Source organism: Microcaecilia unicolor, chromosome 9 (assembly GCF_901765095.1).
Source record: "Microcaecilia unicolor chromosome 9, aMicUni1.1, whole genome shotgun sequence".
Classification (NCBI taxonomy): Eukaryota; Metazoa; Chordata; class Amphibia; order Gymnophiona; family Siphonopidae; genus Microcaecilia; species Microcaecilia unicolor.
Window position 1 is genome coordinate 8,439,936 of NC_044039.1, and position 25,788 is coordinate 8,465,723.

The following is a 25,788-nucleotide window of genomic DNA, read 5'->3' on the forward strand; positions in this document are numbered from 1 at the left end:
CAATTCCAGGAATAACATGTATAGAATGTTTGTACGTTTGGGAAGCTCGCCAGGTGCCCTTGGCCTGGATTGGCCGCTGTCGTGGGCAGGATGCTGGGCTCCATGGACCCTTGGAGGCTCATTTTCAAAGCACTTAGCCTCCCAAAGTTCCATAGAAACCTATGGAACTTAGCCTCCCAAAGTGCTTTGAAAATATGCCTCTTGGTCTTTTCCCAGTGTGGCATTACTTATGTACTTATGACTGAATCTTATCTTCCCTATCCGACCATAACATCTTTTGTACTTGTCCCCTACCTAACTTGGCGAATGCCTTACGGTATTATGTAAGCCACATTGAGCCTGCAAATAGGTGGGAAAATGTGGGATACAATTGTGATTAACAAATAAATATATATAAAGGTATTCTTCTGTTACCAAAGAATGAGCTCTGGAGAGGTGACTTTTCATCAACTGCTGTCTGTAATAAGATAACCCACTCTTTATTAGAAAGCAGCAAACGTATTGGGTTACACTGTGCTCTTTAGACCCCCCCAGGCAGCAATTCTGAAAGCCATCGCTGCCTCGGAGATAACTTCCGGAAACAGTACACTAGCCAATGACATCAACACCCATAAACGTGAAGGAAACCTGTCCTTTATGACAGTAGCGTCTGATTAGCAGAGGGTGTGTTCGGTACAAGTGTGACACCATCTCCGTAAATGCATATCACAGGATTTTTATGCAGGGTGTTGTTCACACTTTGTACCTGTAGAGCACAACCCTTGATAAATCAGACCCTTCCCCTCCCAAAAAAAAAAAAAAAAAATCTTTGGAGAAAAGAAAAGCAGTTATAGCAGAGGTGTGTCATCAGGTTCTGCTACCGTGTTTCCCCCGAAAATAAGACACTGTCTTATATTAATTTTTGCCCCCCAAAATGCGCTAGGTCTTATTTTCAGGGGCTGTCTTATTTTTCGGGGAAACATCGGGGTTGGCCCGCCCTCCGTTGCTCCCGGAACTAACCTTAAACACCTCCTTTCACCTTCGCAGCAAGCAGTAGCAGGGCAGGCCACTCCTTCCTTCCGTGTCACGCCCTCGCCTGACGCAACATGCGCAAGGGCGGGGCACGGAAGGAAGGAGAGGTCTGCCCTGCTGCTGCTTGCTGCGAAGGTGAAAGGAGGCATTTAAGGTTAGTTCCGGGACCGGGAGCAACGGATGGTGAGTGGAGGGGGGCCAGGTGACCTCGGGTGGGGGGGGGGGGGGGGGGGGGCGGCCTTGTCCGGCTCTCGGCAGCCCTGCTTTCAAACAAAAATTTGCTAGGTCTTACTTTCGTTGGAGGCCTTATATCTACCAATTCAGGAAATCCTCTACCAGGTCTTATTTTTGGGGGATGTCTTACTTTCGGGGAAACAGGGTAAATATGATTGTCTTTTTAATGTTTGTAGTTAATGATATGCCTCCTAAGAGACTGTGGTTTGGTTCCTGTGGTCCAAGATACTTTTAATCCCAGGCTTGCTGTCATTGTGATATGATATTCCACTGTGGTATAAGACTGACACAAGAACTGCTCTTATGGGATATGGCCTAGATCGATATGCTCATATCACCCCTCTCCTCAAGTCACTTCACTGGCTTCCGATCAGGTACCGCATACAGTTCAAGCTTCTCCTACTTACCTACAAATGCACTCGATCTGCAGCCCCTCGCCTCACCCTATGCTTAGATTAAACTCCCTGAGCCCATACGCCAAGCCCCCTCCCTGCCTGTCTTCAAATCCTTGCTCAAAGCCCACCTCTTCAATGTCGCTTTCGGCACCTAACCATTATACTTCTATTCAGGAAATCTAGACTGCCCCAATTTGATTGACTGCACTTTTTGTCCTTTGGATTGTAAGCTCCTTTGATCAGGGACTGTCCTCTGTGTTAAATTGTACAGCGCTGCGTAACCCTGGTAGCGCTTTAGAAATGTTAAGTAGTACTAGTAGGATTGTAGGATTGGCCTATGGGCCAGACAAAAAATGAGTATTGAAAATAGAACGTCCCTATTTTGCTTGTTGCCCCTGCCTTAATCCTACCTCTCCCATGGTCTGTCCGGCAGGTGCCTGATCTAGCTTTCATTGCATGCACTTCCAAAAGATTAAATCATAGACTTCCTTCTGATATCCTCTGTTCACGAGACCAGGGACTAGATTTTCTTATGAGCATGATTGCATTACTGCATGCTAATGCGCATTTACAGCAGGACACATTTTACAGATATAAGTACATAGGTATTGCCATAACTGGGAAAGACCAAAGGTCCATCGAACCCAGCATCCTGTTTCCAACAGTGATCAATCCAGGTCACAAATACCCAGCAAGATCCCAAAAATGTACAAAAATAGTGGATTTTCCCCAAGTCCATTTAATAACAGTCTATGGACTTTTCCTTTAGGAAGCCGTCCAAACCTTTTTAAAACTCCGCTAAGCTAACCGCCTTTACCACATTCTCCGGCCACATTTTCTCTGATTCATTTTTAAATTTACTACATTGTAGCTTCATCGCATGCCCCCTAGTCCTAGTATTTTTGGAAAGCGTGAACAGACGCTTCACATCTACCCGTTCAACTCCACTCATTATTTTATTGACCTCTATCATATCACCCCTCAGCTGCCTTTTCTCCAAGCTGAAGAGCCCTAGCTGCTTTAGCCTTTCCTCATAGGGAAGTCGACCCATCCCCTTTGTCATTTTCGTCGCCCTTCTCTGCACCTTTTCTAATTCCACTATGTGCATTCATAGGATCAGCATGAGCTAACACGGCAATGTACTTTTGTAAATCTGTGCAGGAATGATTAAGCGGTGGGAATCAAGCGAGCATAAGGATCTTGTGGGTGTGTAAGGCATAATCCAGAGAAGAATGAAAAGAGGGGAGACCAATGTGATAGGCTTTATGAACTACTACTATTACTCATCATTTCTAAAGTGCTACTAGACGTATGCCTCGCTGTACACTTGAACATGAAGAGACAGTCCTTGCTCGACAGAGCTTACAATCTGATTAGGACAGACAAACAGGACAAATAAGGGATAAGGACAAAGAGTAGCAAGATTCCGGAATCCCGAAGAGTAGCAAGTTTCTAGAATCCCAAAGAGTAGCAAAGATTCCAGAATCCCAAAGACTACTACTACTACTTATCATTTCTATAGTGCTACTAGACGTACGCAGTGCTGTACACTTGAGCATGAAGAGACAGTCCCTGCTCGACAGAGCTTACAATCTAATTAGGACAGACAAACAGGACAAATAAGGGATAAGGACAAAGAGTAGCAAGATTCCGGAATCCCGAAGAGTAGCAAGTTTCTAGAATCCCAAAGAGTAGCAAAGATTCCGGAATCCCAAAGACTACTACTACTACTTATCATTTCTATAGTGCTACTAGACGTACGCAGTGCTGTACACTTGAGCATGAAGAGACAGTCCCTGCTCGACAGAGCTTACAATCTAATTAGGACAGACAAACAGGACAAATAAGGGATAAGGACAAAGAGTAGCAAGATTCCAGAATCCCAAAGAGTAGCAAGATTCCGGAATCCCACAGTACCAAGATTCTGGAATCCCAAAGACTACTACTACTACTTATCATTTCTATAGCGCTACTAGACGTACGCAGCACTGTACACTTGAACATGAAGAGACAGTCCCTGCTCTACAGAGCTTACAATCTAATTAGGACAGACAAACAGGACAAATACAGGATAAGGACAAAGAGTAGCAAGATTCCGGAATCCCAAAGAGTAGCAAGATTCCGGAATCCCAAAGACTACTACTACTACTAATCATTTCTATAGTGCTACTAGACATACGCAGCGCTGTACACTTGAAGATGAAGAGACAGTCCCTGCTCGACAGAGTTTACAATCTAATTAGGACAGACAAACAGGACAAACAACAGATAAGGGAATATTAAAGTGAGGATGACTGAATAAGGGTTAGGAGTTAAAAGCAGCAAAACTAAAAGCCCAAAACTAAACAGATGCATTAATCTAAATAACTGGTGTCTGTCCTTGGAACCCATTGGTCTGTGGTCAGTGATGATGTATTGATAATTTGTTTAATTTGTTTTTGCTATAATTTAATCTCCTGAAAGTTTCTGTTCTCCTGCCTCATGAATGGATGTGTTTTTTGTTGCATTGTAGAAGCTGTGGGGAGTGTTCACTGGAGAAGAGGTGGTACCCTGAAGCGTTGATCAGTCAGAAGAGCGTTGCCTGTTGAATTTTCTTTGCTAACTTATAGTAAAAGAGAGAAACTCATCGGTCTGTGATGGTGGGATCAAGTCACAGAAAACAATTGCACGGTAAGAAATTAAGGGGCCTTTTTACTATGCCGTGTAAGCGTCTACGTGCGCCCAATGTGCGCTAAAATGGAGTTACCTTGCCGACTACCGCGTGGCTCTTGCGGTAATTTCATTTTCGACGCGTGTCTGAAAAATATTTTTTATTTTCGGGTGCGCGTAACAGAGGCGCGCCAAGTGGCATGTGTAGGTCATTACTGCCTGGTTACCGCATGAGTCTTTACCACTACGTCAGTGGCTGGTGGTAAGGTCTCATACCCAAATTGGACGTGCGGCAATTTTCATTTTGCCGCACGTACATTTTCGTCAAAAATTTTTTAAAAAGGCCTTTTTTTTTTTTACAGGCGCTCTAAAAAATGGATTGGCGCACGCCCAAAACCCGCGCCTACACCACCACAATCCAATTTTCAGCGCACCTTTGTAAAAGGACCCCTAAGCTTTGTGATTATTCCTGCATTCTGTGAAGCTATGTGAAAATTACTAACGTACTCTTTGGATCATTTATCACTCTCTCTCCCTGCACAGATGTCTGATTTTTGAACAAAGGACAGCGTCATCTGAAGATCAGTAAACAACATAAAAATACTGGAAAAAACAAAAAAGGTTTGCACAATTTTTATTCTGATTAAAGGTTTGTCCGAGTCTTTTCCGTAGAACGTGAAATTCTGTTATAGATGATCTAATCATGGATGTCTTTGTAAAAACTAGTTTTGTGTTGGCTCAGTCCAGAACTGGGAGCCCCTGAGGGGGAGGTGCAGGGGGTGGGTGTGAGGTTCCGTTCGAGATGCCTAGTGCATGGTCCTTGCAGAGGTGTGTGTGTCTGACGATTGAACTGAGTAAATTAAGAGGAGTATAAAATAGGGGGGGGGGGGTGGGGGGGGGGGGGGGGGGGGGGGGGGGGGGAAGTGCACCACATACTTGCAAATGAAGGCTCTTGGACCCAGATGATCCAAAACCCTGCGCTGTTCTGAAAAGTACTCTAAAATTAGCACCGGAAGAGAGCAGGGCAATAACACCCCTGTGGTGAAAGCTAATAGCATGCAAATTCATAGGAGTAATTCTGTAGGAAGGTTGTGCCTGGGCGTGCACCCAAGGCACAATCTTCCCGCAGAAATTGTTTGACAGATCTGGGCTGTTGGAAAAAAAAAAATAGCCCAGACCCCCCCCCCCCCCCCCCCCCCCCCTGGACAAGAGGCCCTGGTCTAGTGCCTGCGTTTGCTTTTGATTATCTGGCCCTTGGTGCTGTATTCCAAGTCCTAGTTTTCATGAGCTGGAAGCTCAAGGGAGAAAGAAAAAACTGTGCCCCTCCCACCCCCCACCACCCAAAAAATTAATTATGCTGCAATTAGAGGTGCTTCGGGGGAGGTATCTTTTTAAATTTAAAATTTTCTTATGTTTGTACCCCGCGCTTTCTCACTCGTAGCAGGCTCAATGCGGCTTACATTTTATATACAGGTACTTATTTGTACCTGGGGCAATGGAGGGTTAAGTGACTTGCCCAGAGTCACAAGGTGCTGCCTGTGCCTGCAGTGGGAATCGAACCCAGTTCCCCAGGACCAACCACCCTAACCACTAGGCCACTCCTCCACTGTTGCTACTATTGGAGATTCTACATGGAATGTTGCTATTCCACTAGCAACATTCCATGTAGAAGTCGGCCCTTGCAGATCACCAACGTGGCCGCGCAGGCTTCTGCTTCTGTGAGTCTGACGTCCTGCACGTACGTGCAGGATGTCAGACTCACAGAAACAGAAGCCTGCGCAGCCTTCTACATGGAATGTTGCTAGTGGAATAGCAACATTCCATGTAGAATCTCCAATAGTAGCAACATTCCATGTAGAATCTCCAATAGTATCTATTTTATTTTTGTTACATTTGTACCCCACGCTTTCCCACTCATGGCAGGCTCAATATGGCTTACATGAGGCAATGGAGGGTTAAGTGACTTGCCAAGAGTCACAAGGAGCTGCCTGTGCCTGAAGTGGGAATCAAACTCAGTTCCTCAGTTCCCCAGGACCAAAGTCCACCACCCTAACCACTAGGCCACTCCTCCACTATTTGAGATTCTACATGGAATGTTGCTATTCCACTAGCAACATTCCATGTAGAAGTCGGCCCTTGCAGATCACCAATGTGGCCGCGCAGGCTTCTACATGGAATGTTGCTAGCAACATTCCATGTAGAATCTCCAGTAGTAGCAACATTCCATGTAGAATCTCCAATAGTATCTATTTTATTTTTGTTACATTTGTACCCTGCGCTTTCCCACTCATGGCAGGCTCAATGCGGCTTACATGGGGCAATGGAGGGTTAAGTGACTTGCCCAGAGTCACAAGGAGCTGCCTCTGCCTGAAGTGAGAATCAAACTCAGTTCCTCAGTTCTCCAGGACCAAAGTCCACCACCCTAACCACTAGGCCACTCCTCCACTGTTGCTACTATTTGAGATTCTACATGGAATGTTGCTATTCCACTAGCAACATTCCATGTAGAAGTCGGCCCTTGCAGATCACCAACGTGGCCGCGCAGGCTTCTGCTTCTGTGCTCACAGAAACAGAAGCCTGCGCAGCCTTCTACATGGAATGTTGCTAGTGGAATAGCAACATTCCATGTAGAATCTCCAATAGTAGCAACATTCCATGTAGAATCTCCAATAGTAGCAACATTCCATGTAGAATCTCCAATAGTATCTATTTTATTTTTGTTACATTTGTACCCTGCGCTTTCCCACTCATGGCAGGCTCAATGCGGCTTACATTACATGGGGCAATGGAGGGTTAAGTGACTTGCCCAGAGTCACAAGGAGCTGCCTGTGCCTGAAGTGGGAATCGAACCCAGTTCCCCAGGACCAAAGTCCACCACTCTAACTACTAGGCCACTCCTCTGGTTTGGTCCTCGCTGCATTCTTCCTTCCTGAGATATTGAGCGTGTGGCAACTCACCAGATCCGTCGCGTTCCTTACGGTTGAATGCCTCAAACAGCAGATGTTACAGTTCTGGTCGTACAACTTCCAAATATTTTTGGCCTTGGTAGCTGAGATGGGGGTCAGGATGCTTTGCTTACTGCTAGCTTAAAGTTTTGAATAGTGAAACAGTTGTTTGTTTTTTTTCTCTACTGGCCATGATATAATCTATGATTTCAATCTTGAGTGAATTCTTTCAAATAGGTGGTAAATAAACTTGTTTACTCATTTTAGCTCATTTCTACTTTATATTGAATGATGGAAGTGGAGCGTAGCGGAGATTGGATTGCAGAGGCGGGACTGGTGGTTGGGAGGCGGGGTTAATGCTGGGCAGACTTATATGGTCTGTGCCCTGAAAAATACAGATACAAATCAAGGGGCTGGTGGTTGGGAGGCGGGGCTAGTGCTGGGTAGACTTATACGGTCTGTGCCCTGAAAATGACAGATACAAATCAAGGGGCTGGTGGTTGGGAGGTGGGGCTAGTGCTGGGCAGACTTATACGGTCTGTGCCCTGAAAATGACAGATACAAATCAAGGGGCTGGTGGTTGGGAGGCGGGGCTAGTGCTGGGCAGACTTATACGGTCTGTGCCCTGAAAATGACAGATACAAATCAAGGGGCTGGTGGTTGGGAGGCGGGGCTAGTGCTGGGCAGACTTATACGGTCTGTGCCCTGAAAATGACAGATACAAATCAAGGGGCTGGTGGTTGGGAGGCGGGGCTAGTGCTGGGCAGACTTATACAGTCTGTGCCCTGAAAAATACAAATACAAATCAAGGGGCTGGTGGTTGGGAGGCGGGGCTAGTGCTGGGCAGACTTATATGGTCTGTGCCCTGAAAATGACAGATACAAATCAAGGGGCTGTTGGTTGGGAGGCGGGGCTAGTGCTGGGCAGACTTATACGGTCTGTGCCCTGAAAAATACAGATACAAATCAAGGGGCTGGTGGTTGGGAGGCGGGGCTAGTGCTGGGCAGACTTATACGGTCTGTGCCCTGAAAAATACAGATACAAATCAAGGGGCTGGTGGTTGGGAGGCGGGGCTAGTGCTGGGCAGACTTATACGGTCTGTGCCCTGAAAATGACAGATACAAATCAAGGGGCTGTTGGTTGGGAGGCGGGGCTAGTGCTGGGCAGACTTATACGGTCTGTGCCCTGAAAATGACAGATACAAATCAAGGGGCTGGTGGTTGGGAGGCGGGGCTAGTGCTGGGCAGACTTCTACGGTCTGTGCCCTGAAAAATACAGATACAAATCAAGGGGCTGTTGGTTGGGAGGCGGGGCTAGTGCTGGGCAGACTTATACGGTCTGTTCCCTGAAAAATACAGATACAAATCAAGGGGCTGGTGGTTGGGAGGCGGGGCTAGTGCTGGGCAGACTTATACGGTCTGTGCCCTGAAAAATACAGATACAAATCAAGGGGCTGGTAGTTGGGAGGCGGGGCTAGTGCTGGGCAGACTTATATGGTCTGTGCCCTGAAAATGACAGATACAAATCAAGGGGATGGTGGTTGGGAGGCGGGGCTAGTGCTGGGCAGACTTATACGGTCTATGCCCTGAAAAATACAGATACAAATCAAGGGGCTGGTGGTTGGGAGGCGGGGCTAGTGCTGGGCAGACTTATACGGTCTGTGCCCTGAAAAATACAGATACAAATCAAGGTAAGGTATACACAAAAAGCAGAAATATGAGTTCTCTTGTTGGGCAGACTGGATGGACCGTGCAGGTCTTTTTCTGCCGTCATCTACTATGTTACTATGTTTGCCTTATTAGAGAGTGCGTGTATACATCCAAAAATCATTTTTAATTAAATTTCTATATCACCTTTGTCAGGGGTGGGGGGCTAGGGGGGCACACCTAAAATAAGTCTAAATATCTGAGTGCTCTCTCTCAATATCTAGAGAAATGGATACGCAGTTAGCTTCTACCCATAACATTTGCAGGGCAATGATGTTAGTTCTCCCATCCCCTGCCCTGTTCTTTCCCTTCCTCCTGGTCTCGAACTAGGCATCCACGGCCTACAGTATCTCTCTGCCTTGCTTTGGCCCCATGACTTTGTAAGGAACAAAGGATTCACTGTAGAGTGTCTCCTCCACCCCCCTGGGCAGAGCTACAGCACTCGGTCATTGACAGTTACCAGAAAACTAAACTAATTATATATAAAAATCACCAGACTGGTTGTCTTTATCCATGAAATGACCTCCAGTGACCTAGTTGTGTCTGCAGTTTTATTGCAGTGCACATAAGCATACAAAGTCTTTTCTGCAGCTTGATGTCGAAGCTTTTAAACTGCAGTTCAGCAGCAGGGGGGTATCTGTCATGTACACAGCTTGTTTTAGTGTAGTTCTGCTGTGTGTCTTAACCGCATTTGATCAAAGGGCCAAATCAGAAAGTCAGATGGTTACCTTTTTCTTTTCTATCTGTTTTTTTTCCCTGGGGGAAAGGGGGTACATTTTTGCACTCAGTATTGAGCAAATAGGTGGAATTTATCCACTACATAGTAACATAGTAGATGACGGCAGAAAAAGACCTGCACGGTCCATCCAGTCTGCCCAACAAGTTAAACTCATATGTGCTACTTTTTGTGTATATACCCTACCTTGATTTGTACCTGTCCTCTTCAGGGCACAGACCGTAGAAGTCTGCCCAGCACTATCCCCGCCTCCCAGCCACCAGCCCCCCGCCTCCCATCACCGGCTGTGGCACAGACCGTATAAGTCTGCCCAGCACTATCCCCGCCTCCCATCACCGGCTCTGGCACAGACCGTATAAGTCTGCCCAGCACTATCCCAGCCACCAGCCCCGCCTCCCACCACCGGCTCTGGCACAGACCGTATGTCTGCCCAGCACTATCCCCGCCTTCCAACCACCAGCCCCGCCTCCCACCACCGGCTCTGGCACCCAATCTCGGCTAAGCTCCTGAGGATCCATACACAAGAGAATATTTACTAAGATTACGTCAATTTGTGTTCTAGCAGACTTTTAAAGAGTGACAGCTGTACATTTTAACAACGTTACTGTAAACTGTAATGAAATATCGTAGGAGACTGGGATTTTGGACCTGGTACTTAACTGAAAAAAAACAAAATTAGTCCTCATTTATATATTTCAATGTGGTATTAGAATCAATTTCAAACATTTGCTTTGATAACAAGCAACTGGGATTCTGATGCCCTTGGCAGGGAGTGAGCCCCTGGACTTGAAGCCATGGAGGTATCCCTGCAGAAATACTGAAGCCAGGTTCTCATTATCACAATGGTATGTTGAACTCCCCCCTCCCCCCCACACCCGAGAATTTCCTTGGACTCAAACAGCAGTTTGATGAGGGATATAAAGACAGTATTAAGGTCCATGACACAGAAGGTTTATTTATTTTATTTATCACATTTATACCCCACATTTTCCCACATGTTTGCAGGCTCAATGTGGCTTACAATGGACCGAAAAGGCTATCGCCAGTCCAGTAATTATACAAATACAATAGATTGTGGTATTTTATTTATTTATTTGTAGTATTTATACCCCGCTCTTTCCCGCTCAATAGCAGGTTCAGTGCGGCTTACAATGTATGGTACAGTATCACAGAGATAACACAACTGTATGGAGTAGGATAAGAGCAAGAGATGTGGGGGGAGGGATAGAGGTGAGGGTAGTGTTAGTGGTGTGGGTTAGGTTCGTGAATTAATTTGGGTCATTTGGATGGGTTTGTTTGAAGAGGTATGTTTTCAGCAGCTTTCGGGAGGGTAGGTGTTCTTTGGTTTTTCGGATGAGTCTTGGTGTTGCGTTCCAGAGTTGGCTGCCTATAACGGAGAAGTTGGATGCGTAGTAGGTTTTGTATTTGAGACCTTTGCAATCGGGAAGGTTGAAGGTTGAGATAAGTTCGAGAAGATCTGGTCCCGCTCCTGGTAGTCAGAGTGGATAGAAAGAACAAGGTATAAAGGGAAAAAGGGTAAAGGTAAGAGAGTCCAAAATGGTCCATTTATATGCTGCTAAGAAGGACTTTGGGTTTTAGGTTGGAGTAGCCTGGGAGTAGGCCTTCCGGAATAGGCTAGTCTTGAGTAATTTCCTAAAGTTGAGATGGTTTTGAGTAGCTTTGACAAGCTTACTATATATCTGGTGATTTCTTCCCATCGAGCAATATTCAGAAAGGAATCTTTTTTTCTACTGTGATATTAGTTTCTCCTGCTGGTTATTTGCTAATCAGATTCAAGAGTGTTGGCAGCTCACTTGATGAAAGCTGATTACGACTGGGAGTTTTGCCTTCTGAAGTGCCCTGGCTGAGCTCAGTATCCCGTTTCTTCTCATGCTGGCACCTCCTCCTCTGTACATGTTAGTTTGTCTTTGTCCTTCTTGGCTTTCTCTGTGGGTATAATGTGACGGGCAGTGCAAAGACCTTGGTAAGGACATGTGTGTTGACGTAGTGTATCTTAAGGTTACCAAGTTAGAAAGGGTCAGCTGCATTGGCAAGGGAGCTGTGATGGAAGGGAAAATTTAAAAACAAAAACAAAAGGGAAGTAGGTTGTTGCAAATGAAGTTTCGTGATGCCAGTTCTGATTGAGCTGAAAGTACACAGGGGTAAGAAGGAACCGATGGTCCAAGAAAATCATTTCTGGTTGTGCTGCTGGACAAGTGCATTTTCTTTACCTGGATTTTCTGTGGTTTTTGCATTTTTCTTCTACAGGATAATGAGTGGAAAGGAGCGGACAGACACGAAGCATTTGCTTACACTCTCTAACAATAATAGAACCAGGGGACATAAGATGAAGCTAGAATATGGTAGATTTAAAACAAATAGGAGAAAGTTTTTCTTTACTCAGCGTGTAGTTAGACTCTGGAACTCGTTGCCGGAGAATGTAGTGACAGCAGTTGGCCTTGCTGAGTTTAAAGGGGGTTTGGACAGATTCATGAAGGAAAAGTCCATTGAACATTATTAATTTAAATTTTTGTTTTGTTTTTGGGTTTTTGCTGGGTTCTTGAGGCCTGGATTAGCCACTGTCAGAGACAGGATGCAGGGCTTGATGGACCCTTGGTCTTTTCCCAGTATGGCAGTGCTTATGTTCTTATGTTCTTTCATCTTGGTTTTTTTTTTTTTTTAATGTCCTGTGGCCTCTGCCATGTAATTCAACCAGAAAAAAAGTAAGGTATCTGAATTCAAAATGTGCATTGCTTGTATGCTGAACAAGTTGAAAATAATTTTGTCTTTCTTTATCATCCAGTCTAGTCTGGACACGTGGGTTTACCTTCCTCTGCCAGCAAATGGCTAGAATGGTTATATAGCTAGGGCCTTTCTGCAGTGGACCCAGCAGCTACTAGAGCAGGGGTGGGCAACCTTGGTCCTCGAGGGTCCCAACCCAGTTGGTTTTTTGGGACTGTCTCTATTGTATGTAACTAGATCTCATGCATATTCATGGGTTTAAAGAGTTGTGACAGTGGGTCTGTCGTACCCAGAATCAGTGAATTGGGATTGGCAAAGGAGTAAGCTGGTAGACTTAACAGCTATAAGAAATAACAAACTTTGGACACGAGGAAGATACAAGACGGTTTCATACGGAAAGTCACGAATCAGGACTTGGACTTGGAGACAGGATCTTTTTTGAATGAATCCAGCATATATTGGACTGTGATAGACAGCACAGGTTACCACATTTAAGTTAAGTGGTGATACTTGAGAAGTTATAAAAAAAAAGACATTTGAATAGATACCAGCATAGACCGACTTCCTGTTAGTACTCATGTCTGTACAGCTTGTTCATGTATTTTATATATTTTTGTGTTTAGAAGTGTGTATGATTAGAATGAATGAGATAGGAAATGTGATATGCTAGAACAAGAGATGGAAAATAGGGTGATTACACGTATTTAAGGTATACATAATTACAGTTAAGATAATAAAGAAAGATTATTTATATACGTATAGTGGTTACGTAGTACGTATATGCATATTCATTGGGGAAATCCTGAAAACCTGGACTGGATTGTGGCCCTCGAGGACCAAGGTTGCCCACCCCTTTACTTGAGGTTTCCTATGCAGGATCCTCGGAAGTTGTTTCTGAAGCAGCCCACTTGGAGTTGGATTCTGCTGTCTTGGTTGATACTTTGTATGACGTAATAAGGGCATCGGTAAAGAACATAACTAACTGTGTTGATTTTAATGGTTGAGAAATAGGTTGGCAGATGTGGTGTCTTAAGATGTACTGATCTGTTGTTTTTTTTTTTTTTAATTTTGGGTCAACTAGAATGGAATTGGAAGAAGAAATGGATTGTCAGGTTTCTAGTGCCACCTTAAAATGTTATCGACTTTAGGTTTATGTGACATTTGGCTCTAGACGTTGGACCTGCCATTACGCTTATTCTTCTCGTTTATATTTCTATTAAAACGTTTTGTCTTTGAACATTTAAGTTCATTTAACATTCATTAACCTCTGATTTATGGCAGTAGTAATTTTATTATTTTTTCCTTTAGTATTTATTCTATTGTATTGTAAACTGCTTGGTTTTGTATTAACAGATTATTTGTATTGGGAGACTTTCCTGGTAGTATCATTGGACATAGTGGTGATTCATCTGATTCCTTCTAGTTTGAAGGTTGTATCTCCTTTTTATGTTAGTCAATTTCGCTGCCGCTTTTCCGCAGAGTTGAGTAACTGTGGTAGCTTGGAGGAACTTGGAGTAGTCTGTGAAGGTATGTGGGGATCACTACAGATTTCTGCAAGTCCAATCATCATTTTGTGGTGTTTGGTGGTCCTTGGAAGGGTGAGGTAGCCTTGATAGTGAGAGTAGCTCGGATTAAGAGAACTACTGCTTCGGCATAAATTGTGTGTGGTCATGTAATTTTGGGGCTATGAGCTCCTTCCATAAGGATACAGGTGGCATCCTGGATGAAGTATAGTCTGGTTCCCTCAAGGAAATTGTAAGGTTGACACTTGGACGTCTCTGCATTCCTTTGAATGGCATTATAGGTTAGAAACCGGGCCAGGGAAGATGCTAAGTTTGGGACAAGTTTGTTGGACGTAGGCTTGTCTATACCTATTCTGAGTTAAATACTGTTTTGGTACTTCCAATGGCCTGGATGAGGGATGATGAGGAAGGTGAAATGAGGGCTTACCTGCTAATTTCCTTTCTTCAAATCCCTCCAGTCCAGAACACAGCCCTACTAAAGTTTATATACTGCAGATCTCTGTTGCAGGGGTGTAATGGTGGTAAGAATTATAGAGGTGTGTTTTTGCACCTTTTTCATTCTTCTTTGTTGGTTTTCTCATTTCAGACTCGTGGTCAGTAATTTCAGTGCCTTCAGGTTTGAAGTTAGTGGGACTCAAATTTTAGTTTTGATTATAGGAATACTGGGCTAGCCATCCCAGAACTGCACAGGACCCTACATAGGGTTCTCAGTCTCTTATCTGCTGGCAGGGAAAGGTGAACCGACACATCTGGACTGGATTGGAGGGATTCAAGGGAAGGAAATTAGCAGGTAGGCTCTGATTCCTCTGTGTCTTGAAAGATGCTGTTAGATCACTCCATCATCAAGTTACAGTCTTTGGAATTGGTCCAAAAAATGGCTTTCGCAAAAGTGGTTGTTAGGTGTTTTTGGTGTTTGTGGTCAGGCTCTTTCTCTCTTGCTCTCAGACCTTACTACTTAACATTTCTAAAGCGCTACTAGGGTTACGCAGCGCTGTACAATTTAACAAAGAGGGGACGGCCCCTGCTCGAAGAGCTTACAATCTAAGAGACAAGTGAAATGTCAGTCCGATAGGGGCGATCAAATTGGATCTTGTTATTATAGCAATGGAAGAATCATATACTTGCTTTCGTAAAGCTTTAAAAACATATAAAGGATGTTCAACTTTATAATGCAGCGTTATTCTTTTTGGTTTTAGTATGACTGGTATATTCGTTTAGTTATTTCTTCAGTGTGAATGTTTTTTTTTTGTTTTGTGCTTTCCTATCAAAAATTGGATTTCTTAGTTGTTATTTCTTGTGTTTTAAATGTATATTTTTATAATGTAAACCATTCTGATTTGCTGATGCAGTAAGTGACGGTATAGTAAACAAATCTACTATAATAAAGCTCACCCTCAACGTTCTGAGGACACTGACGTCGGTGAAGCCAAGCCACTGACTTTCAGTTCCTTCAGGTTCGAAGGTTCGTGGTGGTGAAGCCACCGGGCCCCGCCCTCGCGTCAAACGTCATGACATCGAGGGCGGAGCAAACGTTGAGGGTGAGTTTTATTACTGTACCTGTGCTCCGCCCTCGCGTCAGAACGCGATGACATCGAGGGCGGCCCAGGAAAATCGCCACCCACACAGAGCTATGACAACGCTAACAGCGGCGGCGCACGAACCAGCTACAACCGCGACGAGCCACGGGGCGGCCCAGGAAAATCGCCATTGTTCTCCATATGTGTCACCCCCCCCCCCCCCCCCAAAAAAAAAGCTAGCGCCCGTTTCATTGCTCTGAGAAACGGGCCTTCTTTCCTAGTAAATGATAAAGAGCAGATGCAGCCATCAGAAAAGCTCCTAGTCTGATAGCCAATTAATGTTTTTTTTTTTACCTTGTCTTGATGGCAGAATTGAAGTCTAAATCCAATAATCTTATGCTTCTAGCATGTGGACCTTCCTCCCCTCCCCCCCCCACCCCCAAAATACTGTGAGCCATTATAGTACTGTCTGGCCTGTAGCTGGGCTTGGAATTCAAATCTGAGATTCTAGCTTGGCAACAGTATCTGACTCTTTACTCCTATATCCTGGGAAATAAAAATTGAGCCAAACTAGAGTGCTTTTGTAATGGGACACTATTGCGTTGTATGTTTTTATACATACACAGCTGAGTAGTAGCATGAATAAGTGCATTACAATTCAGTCCTCTTGTAAAAGTTTGAACGTGTGATATGTCAGCTGCCCAGGGCAGAGGTGACTAGGACAATAATCCTTATATGATAACCTTATGGCTTTTTTTTTTTTTTTTTGTGCAGGGTTTCATATGATGAGGCTGTTAATATGGCCAGTGACCCCTTGGAAGGCTTCCATGAAGTGAATCTAGCTTCGCCCTCTACACCAGACTTGCTCGGACTGTGCGAGTCAGAAACCCATGAGCTACCTACCTCACCTGGTGTCATCTATTGGAGTCATCCCCCTATCAGCTCCACACCCGTACAGCCGAACACGTTAAATGCATCTGACCTTCCCACGCAGCCCGTCTATTCTCCTAGGCACCTACGCTGTGGAGAAACTTCAGGGATCAGGTATGCTCCGGAAGAGACCAGGCTTGTAAACACGAAGAAACCTAACTTCTAACAAAATGGTTTCAGAATATATTAATATCATGTTCTTACGTAGTATGGAACAGACTGAAGCACCAGAAGTTGTTTGGATTATTAGTCAAAGCTTAAGAATTTGTGGGTATATTGTTCTTTAACCCTGCTTTCTCCTTCACGCCCTGTGAAGCTGGGGGGGCTACCTTTTTTTTGGAGACAGGCAGATGTGAAGCCACCCAGAATGGAGACAGGCAGATGTGAAGCCACCCAGAATTTTTCAGGACCCCGTCCCTATAATAATCTGTCATCAGCATATTGTGTTGGAGCAGTTCTCTGCAAGGTTATTCTGGAGTTTATAGGGCCTAAGTTTCATATTTCTTGCATAGTTGTAAAGGTTTGCAGTTGCTTTTTCCCTTTTGGACTTCGCAGTAATTTTCAAAATAACAACCTGCATGTTATTGGAATAGCTGGCTTATCCCCAACCTTGAAAAAGCCCTCCTAACCTCCGTGCCTTGCAGAAATCTTCTAAAGAGAAAATATACATACACAGTTTTTATTTCTTATTTAATTATTGTTGTTGTTATTATTTTAAAGCTTCTTCTTAATGCGTTTTTTTGGGTTTCTTTTCTAGCAGCAATGCTACAGACTCTGTACCTTGTTCTACCTCGGGAGCCCAGCAGTGCTCACCCAAACCCAGCCGCAGAAGGAACAGCAACCGTGCTGAGAGAGAGTTCCTACAGGGCGCAACGTTGACAGATGCCCTGGACTGCTCGGATGATATTCTTAAGCTGAGTACAGACAGTCTGTCTCATCTGCGCAGCCCATCTGTCCTGGAAGTCCGAGAGAAGGGATATGAGCGGCTAAAGGAAGAACTTGCCAAAGCTCAGATGGTAAGAGAACTGGGGCAGAATTTGTAATTTATCTGGCATGAACATGGCACTGAGAAGAAGAAGAAGAAACAAAACAGCAAAGATGACCATCAAAAACAAAAAACAAAAAAACATAAAAACATAAAAATAAAATATATATAAAAAACGTAAAAATTTAAAATTAATCATAAGATATGTATTTAAAAGATGAATTCATCAAAATCAAAAAATTACATAAAAAAGGCGACACTTTGGATGTAAAAATGGAGAATCAACTTTATTAGCCAAACTGTAGCAGGGAGAAAGGGACTCGACACAGCTGTGTTTCGGCCGTACTGGCCTGCGTCAGGAGTCTTCTCTGCCGTCTGTTGATTATTAATTCTATCCAAATATAAAAAGAATATGTGTGTCTTACCAATAAACTGAAGCTATAGTGCTCAATTGTAATGGAAACAAAGTTGTTGAGCGGAGAAGATCAGAGCGGCGTCTCTGATCTATGCAATCACAGCACTTCACAAGTTTCTGTCTTGTGCAAGGCCCTTATGTTTACTGCCTCTGTACAGCCCAGGACAGTGTTATTTATGGACTGCAGCGCTCATTTCTGTGTAACAGTTGGAACACTCGCTCTTAGGAACAGGATGGAAACGTTTGAAAACAGGGGCAGGTATTTTTTTTTTTACCATGAACTTGCTTGTCCATCATCCAGGGCAATATTAACCTGAGGAGTAGCCTAGTGGTTAGTGCAGTGGACTTTGATCCTGGGGAACTGGGTTCAATTCCCACTGCAGCTCCTTCTGACTCTGGGTAAGTCACTTAACCCTCAGTTTCCCCATATATACTATGTAAACTGCTTTGAGTGTAGTTGCAAAAACCAGAGAAAAGTGGTATATCAAGTCCCATTTCCCTTTCCCTATTTGAAGATTCTACATGGAATGTTGCTAGTGGAGGAGTGGCCCAGTCGTTAGTGCAGTGGGTTTGATTCTGCTGAACTGGGTTTGATTCCCACTACAGCTCCTTGTGACTCAGGGCAAGTCACTTAACCCTCTGTTGTCCCAAATTAGTACCTGTATAAACTGTGTAAACCACTTTGAATGTAGTTGCAAAAACCACAGAAAGGTGAACAATTGTATTGTGTCCCCCATCATAATATCATATAGTTTTAGGACAGTCGCAAACAGGACACTGCAGAGGAAGCTCGGCAGAGGTGGAAGCAGTAGGTAAGCAACACTGTTAGCTGAGTTCCCCTGCAGACTGGAGGACAGAGCACAGGAGATACAGAGAATAGATGGACCTCTGCAGGTACAGTAGGTATTTTTCTGTTTCTGGAAGGTTCAAAGTTTAAAAAAAAAAAAAAATCATAAACAGCTGAAGTGGGATTTGAACCTGGATCCCCTGATTCTCAACTCATTGCTCTAACCATTAGTCTACCCCTGTGCTCTGCATGGATGTCTGTGTGGCTATTTTTATAAGGTGGACATTCCTGTGAGGCCACATAAGTGTCCACATCCCTTGTTTTCCCTGTTTTTATTTATTTATTTTATTGCATTTGTATCCCACATTATCCCACCTATTTGCAGGCTCAGTGTGGCTTACATAGTTTTATAAACATTGTCATTACAGGATAGCAGATACATTTAGTGTTGTGCAGAAATTAAGTGGAAGAAGAAAGGAAGGGAGTGATTAGGGTAATTATAGATGGTGGGCTTTCTTAACTGAGTGGGTTGGTGAGGTGTACTGGTGTGGCTATCGGTTCTCATTGTAGTCCTTGCTGAAGAGATATGTCTTCAGAGATTTGCGGAAGACAGTTGTTTCGTCGATTGTTCTCAGGTCTGTGGGCAATGCATTCCATAATTGCGTACTTATATAAGAGAAGGTGGTGGCGTGCATCTGCTTGTATTTTAGTCCTTTACAGCTGGGGAAGTGTAGGTTGAGAAATTTGCGGGATGATCTTGTGGCGTTTCTTGGCGGTAAGTCTGCGAGGTTTAGCATGCAGATTGGGGCGTCCGCGTGAATGATTTTGTGTACAGTCGTGCAGATCTTGAACGTAATGCGTTCCCTGAGTGGGAGCCAGTGGAGTTTCTCTCTTAAGGGTTTTGCACTTTCATATTTAGCTTTTCCAAATATGAGTTTGGCGGCAGTATCCTGGGCAGTTTGGAGTTTTTTGATAGTGTGTTCTTTGCAGCCCGCGAATAGTGCGTTGCAGTAGTCCAGATGACTTATTACCGTTGACTGTACCAGGGTGCGGAAGATATGTCTCGGGAAGAAAGGTTTTACTCTTTTAAGTTTCCACATGGAGTGGAACATCTTTTATAATTTGGATGTTTCAGTTTGTAAAATCGATGTTAATGCCGGATGTTTCCAGCACATGGACGACCATCTCGCGTGTATTTCAGAACAGGCTGTATCGTCCATTTGTGATGTTCTGACTTGGGTCGTCCATATTCCGAGTTGAAATTCCTTTTCTAAAATGCTGCTCTGCCATATAAATCCAGAATTTAGGACACGCGAACAGGTGGGTGGGTTGATTAAACAAGTAGCAGATCTGAAGGGGAGGAATGATTTGTCTAAAAGCCAAGCCCTTAACTGTTGGGGAGGAACAACATTTTGTGAAATGAATCGGAAGCCTGTTAAATCATCCCCATTTATGTTCATGGTTGAAATATACAAAATGATAGCCAGCGAAGCATGTCTGGTCTACATAAAACAACTCTGGCTTAGTAATTCAGGTTTCTTTTATGCAGAGGAGATCTAAATTAGAGGTTTGAATAATAATATCTATAATTAAGAGGCCTTGTGATACTATTGTTAGGTGACTTTCCTATTGTGCTCATTTACATGTATTCAGATCTTTCACTGGGAATTTTGTCAGGTTTCTGGCCTCTGGCCAACTTATTTATAAGTGAAATGGAGAGCCCTGTTGGCGAAAGAATGAAGAGCTAAGTGCTTTAATATTTAATTTTTTTAATATCTAAATAGAATACGATAAAGATATATTGTGAGAAGATTGAGTGCACGATATATAATAGAAAATTTAAAAAATCACACAAAAAATTGATGATAAGAAATCCTACAAGGAGGTTTTTTTTAAAGACCAATGATATGATTGGAGTCCGAAATATGCTGGCATAAAGATTTTATAGCTTGCTGCCATGCTGGGACATTTGAGGTCTTTTTTTTTTTTTTTTCCCCCTCCTCTTGTAATTTTACAGATGAGAGGTACAACAACAATAATATGTAGAATATAAGATGTACAAAAATTGTTAAATCTTCAGCTTCGAAGACTCTGGCCAACTTAGCCATCCATTCTCTTTTGTTGGTAAAGAACTTGGCCTTCCCTGGGGGGGGGGGGGGGGGGAAGAAAGCAATAGCAACCCCCTCCCTCTAATAGTCTGCCAAGAAACCATTAGCTCCATCTCTACCTGTTTTCAAATCTATGCTGAAAACCCACCTTTTCACTGCTGCTTTTAGCCCCCCATTACCTCTCCACTCTCATCTCTCCCTACATTCCTCCCCGTGAACTCCGCTCGCTGGACAAATCTCCCTTGTCGTCGTCCTCCTTCTCCTCCACTGCTAACTCCAGGCTTCGCTCCTTTTCTCTCGTGGCACCTTATGCCTGGAATAGACTTCCTGGACCTATATGTCTAGCTCCATCTCTACCTCTTTTCAAATCTATGCTGAAAACCCACCTTTTCACTGCTGCTTTTTAGCTCCTAGCCACAATTGCCCTCCCCTTGTCCATTCCTCCCTTCTCACCCATTACTTCCCTCGCCCGTAACTGTCTTGTCTGTCTGTATTATTTAGATTGTAAGCTCTTTTGAGCAGGGACTGTCTCTTTGTATCAGGTGTTCAGCGCTGCGTGCGTCTGGTAGCGCTATACAAATGCTAATAATAATAATAATTACGCAAGTGGCAGCCCATAAGTTGTTCGCGACTTAGTAGTTGCATACAGAGGACTGCTGCTTTCTTTTTTTTACCTTTGTCTTGCAGGGATGGCACATTTCAAAGTCTAACCTTAAGCAAGGAGGCCATTGTAAGCTCTGTTGAGCAGGGATGATCTCTTAAATGACTGTGTACAGTGCTGTGTACATTTTTATAGGGCTATGGAATTGATAAGGAGTAGTAAGCTGATATGTAGGACCAACATGTTACTGAGAAGGAGTTACTAAGGGGCCCTTTTACTAAGCCGCGTAAGCGTCTACGTGCGCCCAATGTGATCCAAAATGGAGCTACCACGTGGCCCTTGCGGTAATTTCATTTTTGGCACCCAATTTTTTTTTTATTTTCTGGCGCGCATCAGCTACGCATGCCAAGTGGCATTTGGCGCGCAAAAGTCATTACCGTCTGGTTACCGCGTGAGACTTTACCGCTGGGTCAATGGCTTGTGGTAAGGTCTCAGACCCAAAATGGAACGCATGGCAATTTTGATTTTGCCACTTGTCCGTTTTCGGCAAAAATTTACAGAAGGTCTTTTTACAGGCATGCTGAAAAATGGATTGGCGCGCGCACCCAAAACCCGCGCCTACACTACCGTAACCCATTTTTCAGTGCACCTTAGTTAAAAGGACCCCTAAGCATGAGTGTCGTACCTGTGAGACTGGCAGCACATACGAGGGACTGTGTTCCCAGTATACTGGGGTCTGGCATAGGGAGCCTCCTTCCTACGAGAAAAATGTGAGTCCACACCAGAGTGAGACTTAATAGGCATGACTTTCAAGAGCACCTTCAGGAGCGCACCAAGGAGCACAACATCCTCCTTTTTATTCACTACTTTGATGTGTGCTACTGTAGAAGTTGTAAAATTTTAAAAGGGAATGGGGCTTGATATACCGTTTTTCTATGTTTTTTACAACTACATTCAAAGCGGTTTACATATATTCAGGTACTTATTGTGTACCAGGGGCAATGGAGGGTTAAGTGACTTGCCCAGAGTCACAAGGAGCTGCAGTGGGAATTGAACTCAGTTCCCCAGGGTCGAAATCCGCTGCACTAACCACTAGGCTACTCCTCCACTCATTCCACCAATAAGAGCCAACCTCATCAGTGATGTCACAATGGCTTGATTGCCCTATACAGTTCCCCAGGATCAAAGTCTGCTGCACTAACCGCTAGGCTACTCCTCCACTCATTCCACCAATAAGAGCCAACCTCATCAGTGATGTCACAATGGCTTGATTGCCCTATACAGTTCCCCAGGATCAAAGTCTGCTGCACTAACCACTAGGCTACTCCTCCACTCATTCCACCAATAAGAGCCAACCTCATCAGTGATGTCACAATGGCATGATTGCCTGATACTTGGCTCACTTCTGATATGGTGATGTCAAAAGGGAAATGGGACTTGATATACCGCCTTTCTGAGGTTTTTGCAACTACATTCAAAGCGGTTTACATATATTCAGGTATTTATTTTGTACCAGGGGCAATGGAGGGTTAAGTGACTTGCCCAGAGTCACAAGGAGCTGCAGTGGGACTTGAACTCAGTTCCGTAGGATCAAAGTCCACTGCACTAACCACTAGGCTCCTCCTCCACTAGCAACATTCCATGTAGAATCTTCAAATAGTAGCAACATTCCAGAATCTCAAATAGTAGCAACAGCAACATTCCATGTAGAATCTCAAACTGGGAAAGGGAAATGGGACTTGATATACCACCTTTCTGAGGTTTTTGCAACTACATTCAAAGCAGTTTACATATATTCAGGTACTTATTTTGTACCAGGGGCAATGGAGGGTTAAGTGACTTGCCCAGAGTCACAAGGAGCTGCAGTGGGAATCGAACTCAGTTCCCCAGGATGGGCAAGGCGTAATTGGCTGGCTGGACCTGTGGTAAGGAAGCAGAAAACCTAGAAGGCATAAGCAGGCAAAGTCTGCAGCTGTTTTCAAAATAATCAAGGTTTCCATCTCAATATCAGCATTGATCTCTGTACTCCCAAGTTTTGCCACCTGGCTTCAGCTTTGCCTGATAGGGTTGATTCAGTCTTGTCTTTTTACCCCAGTGCAATCAGGAACTTTGTAGTTGTGATTCAGTTTGGAGCTCGTGGACAAGCCTGTTGTGCTCCTCTGTATAAAGAGGATGTTGATTATTAAGAGAACACTTATATGTTATGGTGACGCGAAGGAATTTATATTGGTTGCAGGAGTGGCTCACCTGGGGCTGGGGGGGTCACTCGACTATGATATAAGGTATCTTCATTTTATTGAATAAAGCATAGGATTGTGACTCTCTAAGGATGCAAATTCACATGTTTGGTAAACTGGACCCTCTAGCTACTTGGATGGAGAGGTTGCCATTTACAGTGATACGATAAGGAATCATAATTAATTGTTAGAAGTTGAGGGGTGGGGGGAGGGAGGGAGGGGGAAAACATAAAAATATTGGTGTTGCAGTAGATAAGACTTACCGAAATGTATAAAGTGAAAGTAGATGGAAATAGATGTATCACTGTTGTCAGTTGTGTTCACTATGCTGTACATCAATAAAATCGTTTAACTATAAAGAGGATGTTGATTTTAAGAATAAATCTTTTCCCTTTATGCCGACACACTGATGATCCTTAGGAGCTGAAGCTGAAAGATGAACAGTGTGAAAGACTTTCGAAGGTGCGAGACCAGCTTGGACAGGAACTGCAAGAGCTCACAGCCAGTCTGTTTGAGGTTAGTTTTTGGGTTTTTTTTTTTCCCCTCCTCCTGATTTGGAAGAGAAAGAAGAATTGCTAATAGCAGTAGCAGCTTTTTTAGAGATGCCAAAAATTCCAGTTTTTCTGGAAGCATTTTTCAGACGACCTGTCTCGCAATACTTTTGGCTGGAGGCCCGTTTGTTTTCAAGAACAGAGAATGACTGACTGAATTCTCCCTTGTTCAGTCTTCCTTCATCTGTGTTCACTCCCAGACCAACCAGTACTGTAGTAAAGCCTGTGTTTCACTTTTTTTTTTGTTGTTGTTACATTTGTACCCCGCGCATGGCAGGCTCTATGCGGCAGGCAATTGAGGGTTAAGTAACTTGCCCAGAGTCACAAGGAGCTGCCTGTGCCGGGAATTGAACTCCGTTCCTTAGTTCCCCAGGACCAGAGTCCACCACCCTAACCACTAGGCCACTCCTCCACTGTTGCTACTATTTCAGATTCTACATGGAATGTTGCTATTCCACTAGCAACATTCCGGCCCTTGCAGATCACCAATGTGGCCGCGCAGGCTTTTGCTTCTGTGAGTCTGACGTCCTGCACGTACATGCAGGACGTCAGACTCACAGAAACAGAAGCCTGCGCATCCTTCTAAATGGAATGTTGCTAGTGGAATAGCAACATTGCATGTAGAATCTCCAATAGTAGCAACATTCCATGTAGAATCTCCAATAGTATCTATTTTATTTTTGTTACATTTGTACCCCGCGCTTTCCCACTCATGGCAGGCTCAATGCGGCTTACATGGGGCAATGGAGGGTTAAGTGACTTGCCCAGAGTCACAAGGAGCTGCCTGTTCCTGAAGTGGGAATCAAACTCAGTTCCTCAGGACCAAAGTCCACCACCCTAACCACTAGGTCACTCCTCCACTGTTGCTACTATTTGAGATTCTACATGGAATGTTGCTATTCCACTAGCAACATTCCATGTAGAAGTCGGCCCTTGCAGATCACCAATGTGGCCGCGCAGGCTTCTGCTTCTGTGAGTCTGACATCCTGCACTTACGTGCAGGACGTCAGACTCACAGAAACAGAAGCCTGCGCAGCCTTCGACATGGAATGTTGCTAGTGGAATAGCAACATTCCATGTAGAATCTCCAACAGTAGCAACATTCCATGTAGAATCTCCAATAGTATCTATTTTATTTTTGTTACATTTGTACCCTGCGCTTTCCCACTCATGGCAGGCTCAATGCGGCTTACATGGGGCAATGGAGGGTTAAGTGACTTGCCCAGAGTCACAAGGAGCTGCCTGTGCCTGAAGTGGGAATCGAACTCAGTTCCCCAGGACCAAAGTCCACCACCCTAACCACTAGGCCACTCCTCCATCTTGGTGCGTGTTTTTCTGATCCTTGTTTTAACGCCTTTTTTTCTTTTTTTTATTTATTTTTACTGTGCGGTATTCTCACCCTCCTTTTTCCTGTAAGAAGAAATTGAAGCTTCGTAGACTGGGCCTTTATTTCTGGCTTTGCGTGCCCTCTTATTTCCTTATTTTTTGAAAACTGTCCCAAATATGCACTTGTTAACTGTTCGGTGCTTTAAGTGCAAGTGCAGCTTTTACGTCCTCGGCTAATTCTTATGTTGCAGGAAGCGCACAAAATGGTACGAGAAGCAAATGTGAAACAAGCTGCTGCGGAAAAACAGTTGAAGGAAGCACAAGGAAAGGTTGGTAATTTATTTTGTTTTGCACAGTGATTAAAACCATGCTTTCTTGGTATCTGTCATC

General features: G+C 44.1%; 1 protein-coding gene across 5 annotated transcripts in view; it reads left to right on the top strand.

Moving 5' to 3' along the window:
* RAB3IP (RAB3A interacting protein) overlaps positions 1-25,788 on the top strand; it is a 57,535-nt gene that overhangs the window by 20,250 nt on the left and 11,497 nt on the right. For 3 of the 5 annotated variants that reach the window (XM_030214682.1, XM_030214683.1, XM_030214684.1), the window contains exons 2-7: positions 4,153-4,310; positions 4,833-4,910; positions 16,233-16,502; positions 17,146-17,404; positions 23,942-24,037; positions 25,650-25,727. In XM_030214682.1, the coding sequence (XP_030070542.1) occupies positions 16,258-16,502; positions 17,146-17,404; positions 23,942-24,037; positions 25,650-25,727 (678 nt within the window). In that variant the 5' untranslated portion in view covers positions 4,153-4,310; positions 4,833-4,910; positions 16,233-16,257. Of the gene's footprint in view, positions 1-4,152; positions 4,311-4,832; positions 4,911-14,608; positions 14,732-16,232; positions 16,503-17,145; positions 17,405-23,941; positions 24,038-25,649; positions 25,728-25,788 lie in introns of those variants that run through there. The other 2 variants (XM_030214686.1, XM_030214685.1) reach the window with 2 other exon arrangements.